General features: G+C 35.7%; 2 protein-coding genes across 2 annotated transcripts; both read left to right on the forward strand.

The window, feature by feature from the left end:
* The first annotated feature begins 11,814 nt into the window (after positions 1-11,814).
* Positions 11,815-12,510, forward strand: LOC131876276 (receptor kinase-like protein Xa21). Its single transcript, XM_059221182.1, has one exon. It carries the CDS (start codon positions 11,815-11,817, stop codon positions 12,508-12,510), a length of 696 nt encoding a protein of 231 aa, XP_059077165.1.
* Positions 12,511-12,957: 447 nt separating this feature from the next.
* Positions 12,958-15,218, forward strand: LOC131067388 (putative leucine-rich repeat receptor-like serine/threonine-protein kinase At2g24130). Its single transcript, XM_058002366.2, has 2 exons — positions 12,958-14,471; positions 14,561-15,218. Exons 1-2 carry the CDS (start codon positions 12,959-12,961, stop codon positions 14,992-14,994), a joined length of 1,947 nt encoding a protein of 648 aa, XP_057858349.2. The 5' UTR covers position 12,958; the 3' UTR covers positions 14,995-15,218.
* The last annotated feature ends 244 nt before the right edge of the window (positions 15,219-15,462 follow it).

Below are 15,462 nucleotides of genomic sequence, written 5' to 3' on the forward strand. Positions count from 1 at the left end.
TTTATTAAATATGGTATTCTTTGGTACTCCATGAAACTAAAAGATCTCCTAAAATCTTGGAAGGTATACATGGATGCCTGAATGTAATTAGAGAGATTGTTTGTAAATTATATGCTCTTATATTGTTTATAATTATATGTTTTTTTGGTTGTATATGTTTTGGTTGTATATGTTTTTTGGTTGTATATGTTTTGGCTGTATATTTTTTGGTTGTATATGTTTTTAATTATATGTAATCAAAATAATATATATACATATATTATTGTTAAAACAATTAAAAAATTCAAAATTCTATACATATAAATTATTAAAACAACTAAAACCAAAAATAAATAAAAAAATAAAAAAATCCTTTTGGCCCTACCTTGCTCGGCCGAAATTCTTCTTAGCCCCCCCCTCACACTCTAACTATTTCAGAGTGTGAAAATGGGGGATTCAAAGAAGGAAGGTGGGTATATGTAGGGTCAGGTAGTACTCGGTCGAGTATACCTCACCACCCATCCTCCACGTAGGCACCATGTGGCGCCACGTAGACTCAGCCAAGTCCTACTCGGCCGAGTATGATTTATTTTTGTGTTGCACTTAGCTAAAAGTGTGACACAACACTATGATTTCACCCCATTATCAAATTGCCAAGGTCTACTAAGTAGAATATGGCTACATTCCATGGGCAAGATATTACTTAAAACACTATCTTTATACTAACCAATCTGAAAATCAACCATTTCTTGTTCCTTCAGGGTAAGTGCAAGGTAATGGGTCACAAATTGGCAGAAGTTTGTGCATTGGAAAACACACTCTTAGAAACGGGGGCCCATTTTCAAAAAATGGAGGCCCGTATTTGCTTCGAACCCCCGAGGCAAAAAGTAATGGGGGCTCGAGGAGAAACTAAATGGGCCCCCATTTTTAAATCCGATGTTACCCATTTTTTTCGAGCGCATTTTGTCTTTTTTGGACAATAACAACAATTTTAGGAATGGGCCTCTGTTATTTAAATAACGGGCCCCCATTTTGAATTGTGGAAGTTTATTCCACAACCCACCACTTGCCTTGGGATTAGGTCTGAGATAGGTCTGGGATGGCCACACCTGAGACATTGTCCTGCAAATTCAAATCTCCATGAATGAAAGCACAAATATGAACTTCTGAAATAGTTTACGTGCCTCTAATTAGAGAATTTTAATACAAAATTAAAACCCATTTCAGATTATACTGTCTAGATTCTTAATATGTAAATTTATTTAAAAATTGATTATTTTAACTATTTTTCATTTAATTTATACTAAATCGGGTCCATAAACTTGAAATATTAACTAATTTTGTTAATTTAATAACTTTTTTATTTTAATGAATTTTGAAAAAAAAATTATATGTCATCAATCTACACAAAATTCTTTTCTATTTAAACAAAAAAATAAAAAAAATTTAGTTTACATCAAATTATGTGGGTCGTACACATTAAATTTTTAAAAAGATAATTACGGTCATTAAAAAAATTAATTAAAAAAAATTATTTAAAAAAAAATACAAAAAAATATTCTCATCAATATTTAGTGTGTTACAACCCATTTCCCAAAATGGTTTGAGAAAATAATTTTAATTGTGTCAAAAAGTGTGGGTCGTACACATGCATGGTATGGTCCCGAAATAGACATTTTTAAAATATGGCTTTTAGAACTCCATTCAAAATGTTATTTTTTATTATGTGGGTATTAAAATAAATTATATATTTGGAAAGTAGACTCAGAGGGCTATCTTTTATATTAATGACATTTTCCAAGATTCAATCTCCAAGTGCTTCAAAATTTAAGCTCAAATGAGACAAAACCTAAAAATCAGGGAAAACACTTCCACTTTTTGGCCAAAAAGTGGACTCATCTTCTTGCACTGACCCTTCACTAAGAAAGTAATCTGCCTTTTTCTTCCAAAAAAAATCCTCCTTTAATCTCCCATTCCTCTAAGTCCTTCACAACCATCGACTCGACTCTACATAAATCCTTTGTTAAACCATTATCTCAAATCTAGTGGGTGATATTAGCTAGATGTGCAGCTTGAATTATCTGTTTAGTAGCATAAATATTACCAAAACATTGCATGTTCCACCATTTGAGCTTGTATTTCATGAGATGAAATTTGTTCACAAAGGAATACATCATGGTACCATAAGTTGGACCATCATGTTGCCACCATTGAACCATCAAATCATGAAGCAAATAATCTCAAAGCCACATGAGTTGAAACTTAAATGAAGTGCTCTTAAAGACTTGAAAACAGACTGTTGAAAATTTAATGGGTTAGTGGTCAAATCCTCTCTAATCAAGAATCTTGGAAGTGATAGTCTAGCTAAATCCAATTCAGAAACATGAAACAAGAAATCTATCTAACAATTCAGAAATAGTAGATCATCCCCACATAACCATTATTCTAAGTGTAGATACCATTGGATGGTTTCATATCAATTAAGTTGAGCATCTCTATATTCTCCTAAAGAAGAGAAAAAGAGGGACCTAACTTAGCAAGCCCACCCCTTAACATAGTTTTAAAGTCACCAACAATAATCCAAGGAGAAAAGGAACAAGTGATCAAACATACCTTATAAGAGCCCAAAACAAGGATTTTCCAATAAGATCAGTGAAAGCATAAACATTATTGATTGTAATAATTGTAGGTCCTCGAGACAACTGAGAGGGGGAGGTGGGGGGGGGGGGGGGGGGGGGGCGAATCAGTTGTCAAATAAATTCAAACCCAAAACTTATTAACCAACTTAATGCTTAATACTGGTAAGACAGTTAATTATGCCGGTAGACAGTGTTTAACAGAAAATTGTTGTACCGGTAAGAATTAATGCATGAAACATAAGCACAAAGTCATCCACAACACATGACACCAATATTTGTACGTGGAAACCCTGTAAGGGGAAAAACCACGATGGGAAACCTTACCCACAATCAGATGATACTACTAAAGATAGTAAGTGTACAAAGAGGGGTCTGGACATGCAGAAAGGCCAACAACCTAGAGCTCACTGCTCAATCACAAATGGGAGTCACACTGACTACAGTTGGATGGCTAAATCCAATGAGAATGTACTGCACAAAATAGCATCTTCATATGCTGGATTCAGTACTGGTGTAATGCTGATATGCTTCTACAAAAACCTAACTTCACCTTCAAATGATGTCTTCGTGTATATCCCTGCTTGATCTCGCATATACCCTTCCTTAAATCTTTTTCGCATTCCACACTTGATCTTACAAATAAGATCTTACATTTATACCATACCCTAAGACCAATTTTAGTAGGTCGGCTCTACAAGATATTATAATAAAAACATTTTACAAATAATACAATATCCGATGCAATAACTGATTGAACATGTCGGCTTGATGCATTTACAACAATAATAAATCATCTCCATAGCGTGCCATGCTGATTTGGAAAAGACAAGCTTGCCAGTGAAACCCTAGATAACTTGGACCTATTTGCTGGTAAAAGCAAATATGCAAATAAGAATATACCAATGATTATTACTTTAAAATAAAGTGTCCACATGATGTCTTCGACATTACCAAGTGTCTTCCATGTCATTGTAGGTACCGGTGAACATTATACTGGTAACTGTTGCACAGTTTACTGTTTGCCGGTGAATGTTGTTGGATCTCCAAAGTAGGTGTATTTAGTAGATGTTGACATTAATGACAAAACCATACCAAAATACCAACAATCTCCCCCTTTGGCATTGATGGCAACACAAGATGGAAAAACCATCAAAGTGCCAAAACAGAAATGCCAAGTACAAAAATCAACAATCTCCATTTCTCCCCCTAGGAGTAATATGTGTTTATACCAATCTCTCATACCAATCTCTCTTCAAAAATATAATGCATTTTTCCATACATCTCTCGCTAATGTTTTTCCATATATCTCTCCCCAATGTTTTTCCATCCATATATCTCTCCCCCTTTGACATCAAATGCCAAAGTCACAAAAAGTCAAGTTCATACAAAATACCAACCAATTCAATATACCAACTACTCCCCTTGAGAAGTAGCTTCCTCATCAAATACCGGAATAAAAGATTTGTCCATTTAATTCTACCAGTTGATGACAATCATCAACTATCTAAGTCTCTACCGGTGGAGGTAAGACTCCGAGCTGATCTCTAGATACTCAAAAGTTTCCTTAGGCAAAGGTTTTGTGAAAATATCTGCAAGTTGTTCTTTAGTATTCACATAAACTAGTTTTATCTCCTTTTCTTCAACTTTTTCCCTTTGAAAATTCAGTTTGATAGAAACATGTTTTGTTTTAGAATGTAATACTGGATTCTTAGATATATCAATTGCTGCAGTGTTATCACAATATATAGTAATAGGTTCCTTGCATTTTACCTTTATGTCTTTCAACATTTGCTTAAGCCAGAGTACCTGTGTATAGTTTGTTGCTGCTGCAACATATTCTGATTCTGTTGTTGATAAAGATGTACAACTCTGTTTCTTACTTAACTAAGAAACTAATCTCTTTCCAAGAAAGAATGCTCCTCGAGTGGTGCTTTTTCTATCATCCACATCTCCTACCCAATTTGCATCTGTACATGCATATAAATCAAAATTTTCATCTTTAGGATACCATAATCCAAGATTTGTTGTGCCTTGTAAGTACCGGAAAATCCTTTTTACTGTTGATTCATGATTTTCCCTAGGATTACTCTGAAATCTAGAAACTATACATACTGCATTCATAATATCAGGTCTGGTTTGTGTCAAATACAGTAAACCTCCTATCATATATTTGTATCTAGTTGGATTGACAGGTGTAGATTCATCCCTTTGAGATAATTTGTCATTTGTAGTCATAGGTGTGCTTACCGGTTTAGAGTTTTCCATTCCAAATTTCTTAAGTAGTTCTTTCAAGTACTTAGATTGACTTAAAAATATGCCTTTATCAGTATGTAAAATCTGCAGTCCTAGAAAGAATTTTATTTCTCCTATCATAGATATTTCAAATTCATGTTGCATTTCAAGAGAAAATTCTTTGCATAATCCATCTTCTCCTCCAAAGATTATATCATCAACAAATACTTTCATAATCAAGATGACATCATTAGTTACTTTGTAATATAAATTACTATCTACATTTCCTTTAGTAAAACCAATCTTTAAAAGATACTTATCCAATCTTGCATACCAAGCTCTTGGAGCTTGTTTTAATCCATACAAAGCTTTTCTTATTCTGCAAACCATATCATTGTCATTTGTCAAGGAAAATCCATCAGGTTGTTCAATATAGACTTCCTCTTCAAGATCTCCATTCAAAAATGCACATTTAATATCCATTTGATAAACTTTGTAATCCTTGTGAGCTGCAAAGGCCAAGAATAATCTAACTGCCTCAATTCTACCTACTGGTGCAAAGGTTTCATTGTAGCCAACTCCTTCTTTCTGAGAATATCCCTTACACACTAGTCTTGTTTTATTTCTGACAACCTTACCATCTTCATTGAGTTTGTTTCTAAATACCCATTTGGTTCCAATTACATTTTTATTTTTAGGCCGGGGAACTAATGTCCAAGTATTATTTTTCTCAATTTGTCCTAATTCTTCTTCCATAGCTTTAATCCAAAATTTATCTTCACATGCCTCATTGATAGATAATGGTTCAATTTGAGAAATAAGACATACCTCTTCATTTGCCAATCTTCCTCTTGTCATGACTCCTTTAAATTTGCTTCCAATTATCTGATCTTTAGAATGATTCAATCTTACATACTGGGGTGTCTAAGTGTATTGTTGTTCTTCAATTACTGTGGAATCTTCTGATGATACCGGAGTAACTGGATCATCATTCTATACCGGTGGATTTATTGTAGGTTCATTTGTCATAATTTCTGTTACCAGTTCAAAGTCTATATACCTTGAAGTTTCTCTGAATTGTTCATCAATCTTTACATTTGTACTCTCAACAATTTTTTGTAATCTTTTATTAAAACATCTATAAGCTTTACTCTTAGATGAATAACCAAGAAATATTCCTTCATCACTTCTAGGATCAAACTTGCCAATATACTCATCTCTTCTAATATAACATTTACTTCCAAAAATTCTGTAATACTTAAGAGTAGGAGTATTACCAAACTATAGTTCATGAGGGGTCGTACTGGTTTCACCTTTGATGTGAACTTTGTTGAATGTATAAACAACAGTGCTTACTGCCTCTCTCCAGTACACATGTGGTAGATTTTCTTCTGATAACATACTTCTTGCTGCATCCAAAATAGTTCTATTTTTTCTTTCAACAACTCCATTCTGTTGTGGTGTCCAAGGTGCTGATAACTGTCTTTTGATTCCATTTACTTCATAGAATGTATTAAAATCTCTAGATGTGAATTCTCCTCCTTGATCTGATCTTAAACATTTAATTTTCTTATCGGTTTCATTTTCAACCATTGCTTTGAATAGCTTTAACTTCCCAAGTGCTTCTAATTTTTCTCTAAGAAAAGTAACCCAACACATTCTAGAATAATCATCAATAATTAGCATGAAATATCTATCACTTTGTAAGCTTCTAGTTCTAGCTGGACCACATAAATCAGTGTGAATTAAATCAAGAGCATTATTGGATTTTTTTGGAATACTTTTGAAACTAGCTCTAACTTGTTTTCCAAATTGACATTCCTTGCAAATTGTATTATGAGGTTTCACAATTTTAGGTAGATCTCTAACTGCCTTAGAAGTACTGATTTTTACCATGCAATCAAAATTTACATGACATAGTCTTTTATGCCATAGCCAACTTTCATCTATATGTGCAATTAAGCATGCCTTTTCACTATTATTCAAATGAAAGATATTACCTCTAGTCTGATTACCGATTGCAATTTCCAAACCAATTCTATTCATGATTTTGCATTTTCCATTTTTAAATTGTAACTGAAAACCTTTCTCAACTAATTGACCAACACTTAAAAGATTATGTTTTAATCCTTCAACATAGTAGACATTGTCAGTGTTATGTTTACCATCAAGAGATATTGAACCCTTACCTTTGATTGAATAGGCTTTGTCATCTCCGAATCTCACTAAACCTCCATTCTATTCTTGAAAGTTCAAGAATTTACCTTTGTCTCCAGTCATGTGATGTGAGCATCCTGAGTCAATAATCCATTCATCCTTTGTTTCAACTTTAGCTGCTAGGGCTTGTTCTACCGGTTGAGCAATAGGTACCAGTTGATCTTCTATTATAGCAACAAAGACCCATCCATTGTCTGTTGGATCTTCATCAGAATCATCAGTCACACCTTCATCAACAATATAACAAGATTTATCTTTGTTTTTCTTAAATTTGTATCTCTGATATTCAGGATTAGGTTTGTATGTCCTTCTAGCTTCTTCTCTTAGTCTAGCATGTCTATCAGGGCATCTTGAAGCCATATGACCAATCTTATTGCAATTGAAACATTTAAAGGGTGCTTTACCTTCATACTTACTTCCAATTGGGCCTTCTGGCATTTTCCTTGGGAATAATGCTTCAAGTTCTTCAAGCTCTTCATTCTCCTTCCTGGTTTCTTCAAGTTCTCTTGCATAAAAGGCTCTCTACTTTGATTTGTCAAAAGATGGAGCAGATGATGTTGATGCTTTGAAGGCCAAATCATTTTTTATAGTAGTAACAGGACCAAATTCCTCAATTTCAAAAGCTGAAAGTTTTTCAATCAATGTATCCCTAGTTATTGATGTATTAGGCATTGTTCTCAACTCATTTATAGGAGTAACCTTCATCTTATATGCCGGTGGAAAACCTCTTAAGATTTTTGAAACAATCTCATCTTCACTCAAGGTTCCTCCACAACATTTGATACCCAAAACAATTTCATTTACTCTTTCCATAAAAGCATAAATCCTTTCATCTTCTTCCATTTTTAGATGTTCATACTTGACTCAGAAGCTTTCAAGTTTTGCAATTTTGACTATGGAATCCCCTTCATTCAGTGTTTCCAAATGATCCCAAATAGCTTTTGCAGTGGATCTATCTAATAATCCCATGATTTGTTGATCTGACAATGCGCTCAAGAGTGCTTCTCTAGCTTTGCAATCATTTTCTTCATCTTTGGCTAAAGTAGTAGGAGCAGTCTAACCAGCTACAATAGCAGTATAACCATTCTTAGTAACTTCCTAGATGTCTTTACCAATGCAATTCAGATGTGTCTCCATTCTGATTTTCCATATCCCATAGTTGGTTCCATCAAGTTTAGGACTATCCTTTCTGAAATAATTAGTAGACATTGGATCTCCTCAAGTTGTTAAACTTCTGCAAAAAGAGGACTAGGCTCTGATACCAATTGTAGGTCCTGGAGACAACTGAGAGGGGGGGGGGGGGTGAAATAGTTGTCAAATAAATTCAAACCAAAAACTTATTAACCAACTTAATGCTTAATACCGGTAAGACAGTTAATTATGCCGATAGACAGTGTTTAACAGAAAATTGTTGTATCGGTAAGAATTAATGCATGAAACATAAGCACAAAGTCATCCACAACACATGACACCAATATTTGTACGTGGAAACCCTGTAAGGGGAAAAACCACGGTGGGAAACCTTACCCACAATCAGATGATACTACTGCAGATAGTAAGTGTACAAAGAGGGGTCTGCCCATGCAGAAAGGACAATAGCCTAGAGCTCACTGCTCAGTCACAAATGGGAGTCACACTGACTACAGTTGGATGGTTAAATCCAATGAGAATGTATTGCACAAAATAGCATCTTCATATGCTGGATTCAGTACCGGTGTAATGCTGATATGCTTCTACAAAAACCTAACTTCACCTTCAAATGATGTCTTCGTGTATATCCCTGCTTGATCTCGCATATACCCTTCCTTAAATATTTTTCGCATTCCACACTTGATCTTACAAATAAGATCTTACATTTATACCATACCCTAAGACCAATTTTAGTAGGTCGACTCTACAAGATATTACAATAAAAACATTTTATAAATAATACAATATCCGATGCAATAACTGTAAAAGAAAATATGCAAATAAGAATATACCAATGATTATTACTTCAAAATAAAGTGTCCACATGATGTCTTCGACATTACCAAGTGTCTTCCATGTCATTGCAGGTACCGATGAACATTATATCCTACCGGTGAACATTATACTGGTAATTGTTGCACAGTTTACTGTTTGCTAGTGAATGTTGTTGGATCTCCTAAGTAGGTGTATTTAGTAGATGTTGACATCAATGACAAAACCATACCAAAATACCAACAATAATTTCACCAGAATCTAAGCTTGAGGCAACTATGAAAATAGAAGACAAATAGAAATCCACCATAGTAGAATAATCTTCCTCAGATCCCAAAAGAAAGCCACCCCTCTAGAGCAACTAAAGTCCCCAATCACTGACACTAACCAAACCATCAAATACTAGGAGTACGTTCCAACATACCATCAACTAACAACTTAGTTTCTCGAAGATAAAAAATACATGGGGAATGAGCAGCGACCAAATCATGAATAGTCTTTTGTATGGAGATTCTATTCAACCCCTATACATTCGAAGAGAGAACAATCATTGAGAAGATTGGGTGAAATGATAATCAATGGGTTTCATAAACCCAATTTCCATAAGCATCTCCCCAACTAATTTGACTTTCTCTTGATCCTTCTTACAAACTCCCTTAGAAGATTTCTCTGGAGGAACTTTTTTAAGGGGTCTTTTCTACAACCCAAGAGATTGAGACAAATCCCTGCATTTACCAAAGTCCAAAGATTTCTTCACCAAATTTGTTAAAACTATATCCTCTTTCATATCTTTAGAGCCAATTAACAGTACTACATCTGGGCCTAACAATTGGGGATTTTCTATTTCAACAAAAGGAAAATTGACATTATCATTCTTTAGTCCTTGCAATACATCTACTTGCATGTCAATAGCCCCAAAGTGCAAATCAACCAGAATTCGTTCTTCTGGAGCCAAATCCTCCAACACATCAAAACTGTTGAAACCCTCATCGTTTTGCTTGTCCTTGAAACATCGCTTCTGACCCCTTCCCTTATTACAAGGCTTAATAGGCACAAAGCCATCCTTATCAGCAACCAAGGCACAAGGGCTTTTCCTTTATCCACCTTAGGGACAAGGGTAGTAGAAAAAATATTTACAACAAGATCCTGGTTAACCTAAAGAAATTTTCGTTGAAGGTGCCCATATTGATGACAAATACGACAATGGAAAGAAAGGGTTTCATAGTATTGTTGAATCCAAGAAGATGATCCTAAAAAAATTTCAAGTGAATTTGGCAAAGAAATATTCAAATTAATTTCTACACAAATACAAGCATAGGTAATTACCCTTCTATCTAGGGTTTGTTCAGTTGTGCCAACAGGCTTCCCAAGCAGAAGATAAATCCTTTGTAGGATACATGTCACCGAAATTCTAATGGAAGTCGAGGAAGCCACACCCAAATAGGAACCTTCGTGGGAGCTCCTCAGCCTAGTTGAAACCCACACTCTAGGGTTTGATGAATAAACCAACTTGATTGTAAAAATAAGGGGCCCCTTCGAAAACCTTATTATGATCAGGCATACATGAAAACACAACCATAACATAATTATTTGCAGCTAGCATTATCTCCATATCTCCTTCAATTTGCAATGTATGATGAACCAAAGATTCCAATTTTGTAAAAGAGATATGAATCCCCATAAATTTACAAATAAGAGCATGATTGTTGAGGTAAGGGACATCATCTTAAATCGAGTTAGGTTGGATGACCAAAACTGGCTGAACCAGACTACTCTCCAAACATACATTAACTTTCTTAAGCTTGGGCGCATCACCCACATAAAATGACTCTGTTGTTCTTGTATGCATACCAGAAGATGAACCTACTTGATCAAAGACATCAGAAAACACCAATTTTGAAGAACCTTGATGCCCTTCCATGGAAGCCACAAACCCCATGTATAAGAACGTCTCCCTATAGAAGAAAGATCACCAAGAACTAATAAAAATCTCACAAACCCTGCACAAACTTCAAATACACCAAAACACAACCTGCACACAAAAATCCTCACATAATTTTGAGCTAAAACTAACGCCCCCACCTTAGCACCGATGCTCAAAGAAACCCTACCATGTTTGTAGAGAAGAAGCTAAAAACCATAGCTAGAAAAATCCCTCGCTTGTGGGACAACCAAAAAGCACCCCTCCTATCAATTGTATGCAACACATGATTTTTGCCTCTCTCCTTAAAAAATTAAATTACGTTTACTTAATATAATAGATTTTTTTCACTTAATATAATATGATTTTTTATATTAAATAAACATTCTTTTAATAAGAAATATTTTTTAAACTAACTATTATTTATAAGGATTAATAAAAAATTATTATTAAATATTGACTTTTTAAAATAATATAAAATTAACATAAAAAATATTTGTTTATTATGAAAATCTCCTCATTATAATTTGTAATCTATTAAAATAAATAAAAACCATAACTTTCTAAATAATAAAAAAATATTTTATCGAACAATATAAATAAATATTTTTAAAAAAAACTCAACTTTCTATATAATAATAAAATATATTATTTAGCAAGGAGTAAATTAGATGGTCCAATGACATACGTCCACTTGTATACCATCCATGTGAAAGAACGAAATTAATTTTAAAATCAATCCACATGATAGTGTAAAACACGGCGGGCACTGAGATCCCTTATCTATTTTTCCCTCCTGCCTTCTACTCTCTTCAATTGCTTGCCTATGTGTGTTTCCCCTGACTCACACTAGTTTGTTCTACCATGTCTGCTCTTTTGTCGTTGCTTTTAATGCTTTCCGTATTTTTGATATCCGCTCTTCCACATTCTCTCAACAATCTCTCTCATCACCACCACCACCAACAAGAATTGCTCTTGAGATTCAAGGCCGCCGTTTCCAAGAACGGCACTTCTCTGGCCGACTGGACTCCCCTTCACCCCTTCTTGTGCAACTGGACTGGTGTTACTTGTCACTCGTCTTTTCACACTGTCCGTGCCATCAATTTAACCCTAATGAGTTTAAACGGCACCATCTCTCCTGTCCTGGGGAATCTCTCCTCTCTTCGATCCATAGATCTCTCCGGCAATTACCTCACTGGTACCATTCCACCCCAACTCGGCCAGCTCCCACATCTACGGACACTCTTGTTGTACGGCAATCAATTAAAAGGAACCATTCCGCCCACTCTCTCCGCTTGCCGCAATTTGCATTTTCTGGCACTCTCCTATAACCAACTGCATGGCAGCATTCCGCCTGAGCTGAGTCTTCTCACAAATTTGAAGTACCTCTACTTGGCCTCAAACATTCTCACGGGTACCATTCCGCCCTCTTTCGAAAATCTCTCTGCCTTAGTCATATTGGATTTGGGTATGAATGAGCTCTACGGCACCATTCCATGGGAAATTGGTGACAAGCTCTCCAATTTGGTATCCATTTACTTAAATGGGAAATCAGCTTAGCGGAAACATACCAAACTCCCTCGGAAATTGTTCTCGTCTCGAAGAACTTGTTTTAAGTGGAAACCAGATAAGTGGACATATTCCATGGGAAATTGGTGACAAGCTCTCCAATTTGGTAATGCTTAAGTTATGGGGTAATCAGCTTACTGGAAACATACCAAACTCCCTCGGAAATTGTTCTCGTCTCGAACAACTTTCTTTAAATGAGAATCAACTCGGTGGAACGGTTCCAATGGAGTTGGGTAAGTTGAACCTTCTTTCCCGGCTTATCCTACACAGCAATCAACTTGTTAGTGATAGCACTAACACATTGGCCTCTCTCACTGCTCTCACAAATTGCTTCCACTTGCAAGTAATAGAAATGGGAAACAATAGCTTCACTGGTGTATTACCCCCATCCATAGGCCAGCTGTCTTCCAATCTCTATCACTTCAGTTTATTATTCACCATGATAAGCGGAAGCATACCACAACAGATTGTCAATCTGACAAACTTAACTTTCTTAGATCTACGCAATAATCTTTTGAGCGGCACCATTCCATCTGGAATTAAAAGACTCCATGAGTTGGAAATTTTGCTTTTGGATGGGAACAAATTAGAAGGAAGCATTCCAAGTGAGATAGGTCAAATGCAACATCTCGGATTCTTAAGTCTTACACACAACCAGTTATCTGGTAAAATACCAGATTCTCTTTGTAACTCGCAGCAGCTGAGACGTCTTTTTCTTCACCACAACAATTTATCAGGGGAGATCCCTGTTAGTTTGGAGGGATGTCAGAAGTTGGAGCTCCTTGACTTATCTTACAATAAACTAGGGGGGAGGATACCTCGTGAAGTCATCGCCAGCCTCAAAAACCTGCAATTCTACCTCAACCTTTCATGGAATTCTCTGCAAGGGCCATTGCCACAGGAGATGAGTAAAATTGTAATGGCTCAAGCCATAGATATATCTGGAAATCAACTCACTGGGACCATTCCAAATTCTGTAGGAGACTACACAGCATTAGAGCATCTAAATCTATCCCACAACGCCTTTGTGGGTCCACTACCAGATTCACTCTCCGAATTGAAAAATCTCCAAGAAATGGATCTCTCTTTCAATCATTTGTCAGGGCGGATTCCAGAAGCAGGGATATTTCCAAATAGAATTGTTGTGATACTGTTTATGGGAAACCCCGGTCTGTGTGGCCCAAAAAATTATTCATTGCCTCCATGCTCAAATCTGACAGATGAAAAATTCTCTCTGCTAAAAAAAATAGTGTTCCCTGTTGTTGGAATCATTGTACTTGTATTATGCTTCTTCATCTTAGGAATGCTATGGCGGCATAAACTTTTAAGGCAGCTAGTCCGCCCCTCAAGCTTTATTTTTCAGAGGCTCAGCTATCCAAAATTTTCTTATCAAGATCTTGTCATTGCAACATCTGACTTTGATGAGTCAAACTTGCTTGGAGTGGGTAGCTTTGGATCAGTCTACAAAGGCATCTTGAGGGATGGTAAGATAATTGCCATCAAGACCCTTAATTTGCAAAATGAAGAAGCTCTTAAGAGTTTCAGAAGCGAGTGCAAGCTGTTAGGGAGGATTCGCCACCGTAACCTCGCCAGAATCATTAGTGCTTTTTTCTACCCTGAATTGAAAGGTTTGGTTCTTGAATTTGCCTGTAATGGAAGCTTGGAAAGACATTTGCACCTTGAAAGGGATGATGAGGAATTTTGTCAATTTGGATTGAGAGAGTGTTTGAGAATTGCTGTAGATGTAGCCCACGGCATGGAATATTTACATCATGATTGTCCTCTACAAATTGTGCACTGTGATTTAAATTCTAGCAATGTGCTCTTGGATGCCAACATGACAGCCCTTGTCACTGATTTTGGTATATCCCGTTTAACTAGTATAAATTCTGTAGATTCATTGAGTACAACAACATTTGCACTCAAAGGATCCATTGGATATATTGCCCCAGGTAAATTCTTTTAGCTAGTTTTCTTTATATTGACATTATCATTTTCTTTATTAGCTTTTTAAGACTTTATTGAATGAAATTGATTGCAGAGTATGGATTGGGTGGGAATGTTACCAGGGGAGATGTTTATAGTTATGGAATCCTAATATTGGAGATGATTACAAGGAAGAGGCCAAGTGATGAGATGTTTGTGGGAGACATGAGCTTGCAAAAGTGGGTGAGATTGGCTTTTCTAGACAGATTAGCAGATATTGTTGATAACGGGCTATGGAGAGATGTGAATGAAAACATGGAGGACAAGAAATGTCTTATTTCTTTCATTCATGTTGGTTTGCTTTGTAGTAGTGAATCGCCAAGAGAAAGACCTTCCATAAGAGATGTAGCCAATGCCTTGGAGAGCCTCAAGACGTCTTTGATGGGAGATGAAGCTGCTTCCAATTTAAGAGCCACCATATCAGAACTCCTGGCCAATACCAATCCCACAGAAACATTGGCATCTGACAGTCAAAGTTCTACATTTTAGATGTTTATGAACTTCCATGAAGTAGTTTTAGTCCTTTATGTGTGATAATTTCAAGTTTGTCTTTCATCACAAGCTACTCTGCTCTCCTGTCAAATCCATCTTAAGTTAAATTCATGTGTTTGAGTAAGCATGATGTTTTCAATAAATGCTTATTGAAACAGTCCAAACTGTGTTAACATATTTTCCTGTTTAGAGCGCTTTCTCTCATAATGTGAAAAAGTCTAAGAATTATTTTCCATTCGTTCCTGAATATTCATTAGTCTCCAATCTCAAAGACATGAGGCCAATTTACATGTCATACGAACAAGTATGATATATCCATGGCTAGAAAGGAGAAAGCACGAACAAGAATGTAAATATCGTCTTTCTTCTTTCTTTCTTTCTTTTTTTTTGAGTGGTTTGAATAATTTAGAACGGTTAAATAAATAATAGATCATGGATGTACTTGCAGTATTGATTCAAAATCTA

This window comes from Cryptomeria japonica, chromosome 5, assembly GCF_030272615.1.
Source record: "Cryptomeria japonica chromosome 5, Sugi_1.0, whole genome shotgun sequence".
In the NCBI taxonomy this organism is placed as follows: domain Eukaryota; kingdom Viridiplantae; phylum Streptophyta; class Pinopsida; order Cupressales; family Cupressaceae; genus Cryptomeria; species Cryptomeria japonica.

Excerpts from the sequence above, each read along its gene's own strand:
- LOC131067388 (XM_058002366.2), top strand. The coding sequence starts at position 12,959 with ATGATAAGCGGAAGCATACCACAACAGATTGTCAATCTGACAAACTTA. Across the intron at positions 14,472-14,560 it reads CATTGGATATATTGCCCCAG|AGTATGGATTGGGTGGGAAT; the intron begins GTAAATTCTTTT and ends AATTGATTGCAG.
- LOC131876276 (XM_059221182.1), top strand. The coding sequence starts at position 11,815 with ATGTCTGCTCTTTTGTCGTTGCTTTTAATGCTTTCCGTATTTTTGATA.